At 33.6% G+C, this 10,504-nt stretch overlaps 1 protein-coding gene across 1 annotated transcript; it reads right to left on the bottom strand.

The window, feature by feature from the left end:
* Positions 1 to 3,629: 3,629 nt before the first annotated feature.
* LOC142349941 (chymotrypsin BII-like) lies at positions 3,630 to 9,959 on the bottom strand. Its single transcript, XM_075401798.1, has 3 exons — positions 9,677 to 9,959; positions 5,886 to 5,982; positions 3,630 to 4,481 (listed from the first exon to the last, which is right to left on the bottom strand). Exons 1-3 carry the CDS (start codon positions 9,888 to 9,890, stop codon positions 3,809 to 3,811), a joined length of 984 nt encoding a protein of 327 aa, XP_075257913.1. The 5' UTR covers positions 9,891 to 9,959; the 3' UTR covers positions 3,630 to 3,808.
* Positions 9,960 to 10,504: the final 545 nt, after the last annotated feature.

Below are 10,504 nucleotides of genomic sequence, written 5' to 3'. Positions count from 1 at the left end.
TAAAAACAATTGAGGAACTCAAACGAACCATGTAAATAATGATAAAAGCAGATAAACTCTTGAAAAGTAGTTTTGTATTTTTGTTTAAGTTAGACAAAAAAATAAACAATACTGATTGTTCTTAAACCTTGAAATTAGTAAACTACTAAAATAAATTGAACAAAAGTTGCAGAGTACGCTAGTATAGGACAACTTTGAGGCGACAAAAAAGTATGAAAAAGAGATCTTCACTTAAAAAAAATTTATTTATGGATTTCTTGGCAATCATATCAAAGACCATTATAACAAAACACAAATGTGACATTTTTACAGTTATAAGGCGGCATATGCTGACTTCAGATGTTTATTGCAGCATTTATAGCACATTTTAACACATTCCACGAAATAGAACAAATTATAATAACATCAAATTTAAAAAACTCATAAGTGTGAAGAACAATTGCTTATTTTTATGTTATCAAAGACCATAGAAACAAATTGACAAAAGTCACACTTTTAGAGGTATGAGTCCATATAAGCTGGATTTGGATGTCTATTGAAGCACTCAGAGCCAACTGTTTCCCAGTCCACAATACAACAAATTATAATATCATCAAACAAAAAAAATAAATTATGTAGAATTATCGCCTATTTTTGTGTAATTGAATGAGCTTCCTGTTACTAATTAAGCCTTCTGAACAAGCTTCTCTCAAGAACACTGTAGTATGGCTTTTTTTCTCTCAACAGAGTGGTTGCTGTGTTTACTAATGATTTTGACTCTGGAAACAATATGTTTGTGTGAAATTTTACGGTCGTTTAATTTCTTTTCCTCTAATTTTTTTTGTATAGAACTCCACATGTTGTTGAGTGAACGTAAGCTTTCTGCTATCAAAAAAACTTTGTTTTAGATTGTTTTTCTGATAAAAACAATTGAGGAACCCAAACGAACCATGTAAATAATGATAAAAGCAGATAAACTCTTGAAAAGTAGTTTTGTATTTTTGTTTAAGTTAGACAAAAAAATAAACAATACTGATTGTTCTTAAACCTTGAAATTAGTAAACTACTAAAATAAATTGAACAAAAGTTGCAGAGTACGCTAGTATAGGACAACTTTGAGGCGACAAAAGTATGAAAAAGAGATCTTCACTTAAAAAAAATTTATTTATGGATTTCTTGGCAATCATATCAAAGACCATTATAACAAAACACAAATGTGACATTTTTACAGTTATAAGGCGGCATATGCTGACTTCAGATGTTTATTGCAGCATTTATAGCACATTTTAACACATTCCACGAAATAGAACAAATTATAATAACATCAAATTTAAAAAACTCATAAGTGTGAAGAACAATTGCTTATTTTTATGTTATCAAAGACCATAGAAACAAATTGACAAAAGTCACACTTTTAGAGGTATGAGTCCATATAAGCTGGATTTGGATGTCTATTGAAGCACTCAGAGCCAACTGTTTCCCAGTCCACAATACAACAAATTATAATATCATCAAACAAAAAAAAATAAATTATGTAGAATTATCGCCTATCATACTAAAGACCATTGCAACAAAATCCTAAAAGTGACAATCTTATAGGTATGAGGCCACTTATTATAGCTTCAGATGGTTTTTGCAGCAATTATAGCACATTTTATCGCACTCCACGAAATACAGCAAATTATAATAACATCAATTTAAAAAAATCCTAAATGAGAAGAACAGTAGCTTTTTTTGTGTAATTGAACAAGATCTCCGTTGCTAATTATACCATCTGATCAAAATGCCCGCAAAAACACTTCAGTATGGCCTTTTATTTTTGAAGAGAGTGGTTGTTAATTCTACTACTGATTTTGCCTCTAGAAACAATGTATTTGTGCCAAATTTTAAAGTCGTTTCGTATCTTTTCTTCTATTATTTTTTTTTGAGAACTCCACATAGTGCTGAAGTAATACATATGCCTTTTGCAACCAAAATTGTGTTACCTACTGCAATTTTTCAAGCTTTTTAAACCTTTCTAAGAAATCTGACAAGTCATGGATTTCTTGGCAACCATATGCAAGACCATAAATATTTATGGTCTTGGATATGGTTGCCAAGAAATAAAAAATCGAACTAACTTAATTTGCTTTTTTGGAGCGCTTAATGTAGTCAGAAGATGTTAATTAAGCTGTTCTCTGTAATATTTTTGTATTTTTTGACTTTGATATTTATGGTCCTATATGGCACCATAAATGTGTATGGTCTTGGATATGGTTCCCAAGACACCATGAACTTCAATTTTTTTTCAAGTGTCTTGATGAGTTTCTCTCCACTCAGAGTGCATTGTATGGGTGTTTTAAGAGCTTTTTGAGCAATGTTGATTTTTTTGCATGGTCATCTATATGGTTGCCAAGTTATCATAAACTCCATATATGGCTTGGATATGGTTGCCAAGAAAGGTTTATGGTGGTCAACCCGGGCTGCGTCAGAAAATCATCTCAAGTTGAAAACGAATTTGAGCTTTTTTCAGTATCATCTAGTGGTTCGTACAAAAGGAACCTATATAAAAAGTGGAACTCCTGCGTTGATTATCGATGAGTTTGAAAAAAATCTGAGACCCGACTGTAGAAAAACTATAATTAGTTTATAATAGAGAAGCTACAATTTGTTTTAACTTTGCCCATAAGCCAAGGAAGGCAACTTATTTTTGACATGCATTTATAAGATTGGCATAATTTTATTGAAGAACCTTTATGCTCTTCGGTCTTCGTCTTGCAATTCAAGATAATTTCTACTGAACACTTCAATTCTCCGAAATTACCAAATAAGAGTCTCAAATAGATCAACATTTTAAATTTAAATTTGCACCAACTTGGTTGCAATTGTGGTAGAAGATATTTATTGTGAAACTTTTGCGCGTTTTGCAAACAAATTGTGGCTTGAAAATGGGAAAGTTCAAACTTTAACTGTTATAGGATCAACGAAATCAAATATTGCTTGACCTATGAAGATAATTTTTGTGACTTCTGCATAAAAACTCCGATATAAATGTAGGTTGAAGGCTAAAAATATCTTTCTTCCTTTACAAGAAAGCGACAGAAACAAATAATTTGAAACATTTACATCGTACAAAATTGTTTACTCCCTACCTCAGTGGTTTTTGCAATCGTATGTCAAATCAGAACCCGATAACAAAGCACGTCGATGTTTTAATTTTTGTTATATTTTTCGTTACAACAATTTAACTTACTTCAACTGAAATTGTCGTGTTCTAACTAAATTCGAGAAATTGACGTATTGGAAGAGACTACTTTTACTAGCTAAAGTATTTGAGGACGCCGCCTTTTTTCCATTTTCTTCTCAGACTGCTGGATGTTAATTTGATGAACTCAAAGTATTCTGGCCCAGATGCTGATGAACCCACGAAGTTCTGGACGTATCCATTTTGAGTCAGGTTACAGATCTCTTAAGTGCGGATATACAAATCGATGGGGTTAGTAATAGAAAAAAAGGATTCGTTTCAGCTTTTAGATTTTACCTCTGTTGGAAAACAGTATATTGGACTAAATTTCATTTACAAAAATTCATATAAAAATGTCCGTTTTGAATACAAAACGACACTTACTTGACTTATTTAAAATAGTTGCTTGAATAATTAAAACTATTTAACAACAAAAACGCGATCGAAGAAATTTGTATGATTTACTACGATAAACTATGAAAAACGGACCATTCTCGAAAGAAAAACAAGAATTTTCTTTCTTTGCCTTGACAGGGTAATTTTGTCCATAAAGTCTTGATCTCAACCTTTTTAACATAAAGTAGCAATAGTTTTTATTGTAGTCCATTACAATTTTGAACTCGGTTTTTTAGAACCGAATCGAGTTTTTGAATTTTTACGTCTCAGAGCATTCTGTCGGCTTCTCGGATTCGGGTATCTTCTGCGATTCTGATTCTGTTCCTTGTCATATTTCTGATTCTCGTCAATATTTTGGGATCTCAGAAGTTCATCCAACTGTCTCTGTTTTTCGTAGTGAGTTTCGATGACCCCCCAAATCCAATCGTAGAAATAAGGTACGTTTGCAAAGTAGCTTCCGCCAAAATATATATCGATCAACCTCTCTCCAAACGCGTCTAAGTAAAACTTTCCAGTATAACTGGCAATACCATAGACACAAACGGGCTCAGCGTTCGGAAACTCCCCAATTGCGTAAAGGGGACCTCCAGAGTCGCCATGATAGACGTTGTCAATTCTTTTTGGCGACATTCGGCGGGTGCATATAACATCCTTAGGGCACAAATTGATAATACAACTGGGTTCTTTTTCATAAAGAAGGATCTCTTTAAGGTAGGGTGAAAAACTTTCGGGGGTGTGGAGGACCCGCCCCATGCCACAGGTTCCCAGAACAGTACAGTAATTGAGGGCGTTAGAGCATGTGTCAATGGTTGAATTTTCTGGGAATTTGAAGTTGTCAATTTTGACCAGTCCCACGTCGTTTACAAGTCTCATTGCAGCGTGTCTGAAGAAAAGTGAAATAGGTTAAATTTTACCTTTCCGGAAGCGTGAACAAACTTGTTTTTTCATAGTCAGTTACGTGATAATGAGCTTTTTAACATTAATGATGTTGCGTAGTCAGTGATGAATGGCATAAAAAAGCTGGTTCTTTCATATTATAAACTCTGCAAGCCTAGGGGGGCATATAAGCTATACTTTATATTTCCACTAAGCTTGGGACGCGTATAATAGGATATTAGGAAAGACCCCTCATTTTGGAATCCTAATGATCAACAATGTTGAGAAGCTCAATTACTATAGAATATACCGTAATGGGCCGGGGAGCTTATAATTTCGTGCGTGGGTTTATTACGAGGACAATTTAGACGTATGTATACTCGAATTTGCCAGGTATTTTACAACCCATGTTTCAAGATTAGAACTATAGTAAGGTTTAGAGTTTGTAAGATTAGCAAACATAATAGCCGAAAATGGTTTTATAAATTATTATATGGCTCTTTGTTAATATTAAAACCATGAAAACTCAGCAGTTCTCCACAGTAGTTAATACACAGTTCGCTATGAAAACGGGTTCGATCCACAGTTCGCCCTTATTGCTTTCTATATCATTCTCCGATTTCTGGGGTAGATAAATATTTAGGAGCAAGCTCCCGGGTTAACCATAAGTTGTAAGCATAGAACTTTAATTTTATGGATCATTAATGTCATAGAAAACAAGTCCTACAAAATTGGTCGGGTTAACACATTTTCATAGCAGGAAGTGGTATGATTAAAACTTTTTCATAGATGGAATTTCTAGGATTACAACATTTTCAAAAAATGGAGTTCTGTGATAACAACGACTGCATAAACCAATTATAATGGGTTTTTAAAGCTGTTTCGAGGGTCCTTATTTCATTGATCATCAAAGGCAAACGAAAATTGTTTTTTTTTACGGAAGAATTTACCACTTTCAATCGCAAAAAATGAACAAAAAATGCTCTCTGACGACAATTTTTTTAGTTCTTTTTTGCTAAGTGTATTACCACTTCCAGAGAGTGCCTTCCAATGAATAAATGAATAAATATCGGGCTGCAATGAATTTATCCAATAAAAAAGTAATTTTTTAATTCTCTCCAAAATTTTTATTTTTCTATGAAACTCTATGACTACAATTTTCCCATAATTTTGTGTTCTCTTAGAACTCAATATTTCGATTTCTTTTAGTATTATTTTTCTGTAAAAAAATATTCCCTTCTTTACATGAAGTTTTCAAAACCTTCGGGAAAATTCAATTGCATCAAACTCCCTTTTATGTACTGTGACTACAACTTTTCAAAGATGCTATAATATGAAGCTGTAATTTTAAAACTTTTTGATTTATGGGGTCAACCCGGGCTCTTTTTCATCAACAGGGAATGCAACTAACTTGTGTTCACGATGCCAGAACAGTTTCGTCACATTGATGTCCATTTTTGGGGCGTCCATGTCTGTGAAGTCTCCGTACTCTATCACAACTTCCATTGCTGAAACGAAGAAAAAGAAAGGGGTGGGAACCAGGCTAGTTCAAAACGAATCTCAATAATATAAAATCTTTACCTCCAGACTTTGGAGTATATCTATCTTGTAAAAACCGCTATACGATTGTATAGCGATAATCTGCAATACTTTTGAATATTTTTTACTTTGTCATTTGATTGCGCCGGAACTGAAACTTTTGACTGGTTGATCTGAAAGAAATGAAATCGAATTTTCAAACTAGAAAACTTTGTTCTGTGAATATTTGCAATTTTTTCCTTGGGTTTTTCGACACATTCCATGACAAAAAATGTGAATTCAAATGAAAGAACAATTAAAAACTCCCGTTAGTTTTTACCGGACACTTTTCCGACTTCTTTACGACACTTTAAGTTAAATGAAAATAGTAAATGTGTAAATTGTTAAATAATTTTGTTTTGGGGTCGGACGAAAATTGGTTTTCGTCTATTAATTGAAGCTGGTTGCCCTTTTGGCGCGCAGATAGTTTCATTGTGTAACATGTCTAACGGATGTTTCCATAGCAAAATATTTCAAAAATTGACAAGTTTTTATTGCAAACGGCAAATCTATTAAGCGTTTTCAAGCTCTTCAATTGCAAAACACTCTCTACAAAAACATCGGCTCCGCGCATTATTTTTAAGTTAAATCCGCCTTGCATGCAAGAAGTTTTCTCTTAATTTTAATTTGTTTCCATAGGGTCATCTTTTTAAACTCATTCATGCTTGGCTGAATTTTAAAAGTTGTCTTGCTAGGATTTTGTACAGAATCAAAGTCAGTTCTGAATTCAAGAAATTAAAACTAAATTTTCAACAGAGTTCAAAATTCAAAATGTCATGCCAAGAATTGAAACTAATTCTGCTCATAGCTATGTTTGACATCCAAAAAGTCACTCTGAATTTCTAAAACTCAAATAATAAAAAATAAGATGATCAGAAGCCGCTGAATTAGAAAAATAAAGAAGTAAAAAATCATGATTGTTTTATCAGAACATGATCACACATTTAACACGTACCCGAGCGATGAGAAAACTCAAGGTCTTGCAAGGTTTGAAATCACTCATCACTAGGATAACTAAGAGCATGGAGGCATATAGTGAGAAGATCTTGCTTTGCGAAAATAATTTCGCCTCGTAGAAACTCAAGTAAAAAAATTATTTAAAATAAAACAATAATTTATTAAAAATACAACTGTATTATTCACCTGTCTTAGTTGAACAGAGACGCTAAATTAAGCAAAATGTGATAAAACCACTCCAATCAAAATTTCGTTTAGACTGTGATAAAGCGTTAAATTTTGTTCACAGTAAACCTACATAGTGCAAAATTACTTGAAGTTTATCTAATAATAAATATTTCTAATTCTTATTGGTATATTAGTACGCATCTGGTCACAAACCCATTTCAAAGTACAAAATTTTTATTCGTCTCATGTATTACAAACGCCTTATTAACTAGGTAGGACTGAGCGAAGTTAATAGCAGAACAATTACCAGAGCGAAGTTAATACCAAAAAAATTTCTATATTCATAATTACCAATATAAAAAATCATCAAAATAAAAAGTGGTAGCTTTCTTTGTAGGCGGTAGTTTTGAAATTATACGCATTTTTCATTTCAGTGTCGAACATTTGGTGCTGTATAGCGATCATTTGCAAAACTTTCGAATATTTTTTTTTACTTTGTTTCGGCGGAACTGTATTGTTCACTACATATGATTGCGGCGGAACTGAAACTTTTGACTGGTTCATCTGAAAGAAAAAAATGAACTTTCAAGCTATAAAATTTTTTTGTGAAGATTTGCAATTTTTGCTTGGGTTTTTCGAAAATTTCCACAAATTGATTTTAAAAAAAATCAAATATTCCTTTTTAGTTTCACTGGACACTAGAGTCCGGTGACTTTAATTTGGTGTAGAATGTCATATTCTTTACACTTTTAGTTAAATAAAAGTAGTAAAATGTAAATTGTCGATTGTTGTAAATTTTATTATGGTTGTTTGCAGACCTTCAGAATTATTTTGTTTTTGGGGTAGGACGGAAAATGGTTTTCGTCTCTTGAATGAAGCTGTTTGCCCCTTTTGGCGCGCAAATAGTCTCATTGTCTAACATCTCATTCTTGCTTTTCAGTTGTCATCCTATGAGTTTGAAATTAGAGGAAATTTCAACGTGGATCTGTTTGCATATACTCACCGTTAATTTTTTTGGTCATCTGATCCTCCGACCAACTTTTTCTATAATACTTTGCATCAATTTGTCATAACATCCCTCCTTAAAGCAGAGCATGCAAACAAAGAAAAGAATACAATTAGTACGAAGAAAATTAAATTAAAGCCCAATAAAGACTGAATTTATCTCCCAAAAATCTCACAACATTAACTCACCATTTTGGAGGTTGTGGCTGTGTTGCGAAATCTTGATTCTGGAAAGGCGTTGGAACGCGAAAAAAAATGGTCAATTTAGTTTATGAGGTCTGAGATGAAATAAATTTGTCTTTTTGGTGATGGCAAAAATCAGAAGGCGTCATTAAAGTTCACTCGAGAAAAAAAACAGGACTTATTGCTGTCGGGACGTTGGTAGTTATAGAAATAACTCAAAAAACGACAAGTTTTTTTGCAACCGGCAAATCCATTACGCGTTTTCAATTACAGACGCTCTACAAAAACATAGGCCCGCACAGTAAGTTTGAGTTAAATCGGTCGTGCTTGCAAGATTTTTCCGCTTCAATTTCATTTGTTTTCAAACAGTCGTCTCTTTTAACTCGATCATGCTTGGCTCGAAATTAACAGTTCGCGTGCGTGAACTTTCAGTGGAATCAGAATTATTTCTGAATTTCAAAAATTCAAAATTAAATTTTCAACAGAGTTCAAATCTCAATTTGTCATGCCAAGAACTGAAACAAATTCTGCTCAGAGTTATGTTTGCCCTGGTAAAGCAGGAATTGAAAACTTGCAAGATTTCACAAGATTATGAATTTCGCAAGATTATGAATTCACTTAGAAGATGATGCTATATATATTTTTGGAAACAATAATTGAAAAACAAAAATTACTTCAGTTTGAGGAACCTCAACAGCGAAAACGTGCAATACCAATCTTGTCGAAATATTTTAGTGAAAACACAATATAAATGAAGTTTATGAATCGATTCACAATAATAATTCGGAAGTATTTTTTGCTCCCTAATTGGCACTAGAAGTAAGTTATGGTTAAGTTGTTCAAATCCATGTAACTTTCGAAACCGAAATGCTATTTTGGCAAAAAAAAATGAAACACCCTTCCGAATGAATTCAAAAACTTGCAAGATTCTTGCAAGTTTTTAATTCTTGCTTAACCAGGGCTGCATCCAAAGATTCACTTTGAACTTTTAAACCTCAAATAATAAGAAGTAAGATGATCAGAAGCTGCCCACTAAGAAAAATAAAGAAGTAAAACATCACGATTCTCTTATCAGAACATGATCACAGATATCTAGCTCGTACACTAGCGATGAGAAAACTCACGGTCTTGCAAGATTCTTGCAAGCTTTGAATCATCATTCAAGATTTGAAACCACTCCTCACCAGGATAACTAAGAGATTATAGGCTTATAGTTATAGACGACCTCACGATTAACTAATGCAAATAGTGTTAACTAATGGAAATAAGGGAAAGGTTTTAGAGGCAAGTGAAAAATTAAATAAAGCTAACGGTTCTTGTTCTTAACGCAGTGGGCTGATGTGAGAACCCATTCAGTGTGAATGATAGTACCCCCACAGGCAGACCTCTTCCCATTTGCAAGTCTCACAACCCGAACGAAAAAGGGACGCTTCGGGCTTTTGTGCCCCCCAATAATAGCTGAGATCAAAATTGAGTTTAAATTGATGACAACAATGAAACAAACTAGCAAGCATAGTTTTGCCATGATTATCAAAACAACACTTAATAAATGTTTGTTTGTTTTTCCTTGACCTCACAATATGTCTGAACTTTGGTTTATTTGATTTGTTTAAATTCTAATTGAAGGTTATATTTGCGTGGGAAATTAGGTCCCATAAACGATCAAAATACCAGCAATGTCAATTCATAGAAAAGTGAAAATTTCAAAAACCAGCTGCGATGCTGCGATAATTCACCGAGAAAAAAATTGCGTGTTTTGGGTGTAATTGGTGGGGGGAAAAGCGCACAAAAGTAACAAAATAATGGGCCGTGGGCAAAATGAGTTCGATAAAAATGTCAGCAAAAAAAGCGCTCAGCGAGAACGGTAAGACTTAAGACTTTAGAGAAATAGCAGACAGGTAAAAGGGCACAAGAATAGCCTGGATAGTTGTTGCTCTTGTTTTTATTGGGGGGGGGGGGGGGGGGGTGGATAGGAAGCGCGTGCAACCAATGAAAAACATGCGATAAAAATGGGGGGCATTTGAAGGTTGAGCGGAGAAAGTAATGTGTTTTTCGGGATGGAATACAAAATTTTAGTCAAGCAGCAACGACAGTTTTTTTAATTTCATTAAATGCTTACTGGAATCCAACATCTGTGCG

Source organism: Convolutriloba macropyga, chromosome 11 (genome assembly GCF_964194025.1).
Source record: "Convolutriloba macropyga chromosome 11, txConMacr16.3, whole genome shotgun sequence".
In the NCBI taxonomy this organism is placed as follows: Eukaryota; Metazoa; Xenacoelomorpha; order Acoela; family Convolutidae; genus Convolutriloba; species Convolutriloba macropyga.
The sequence above is the reverse complement of the archived record's forward strand: the minus strand, read 5'-3'. Positions and strand labels throughout refer to the sequence as shown.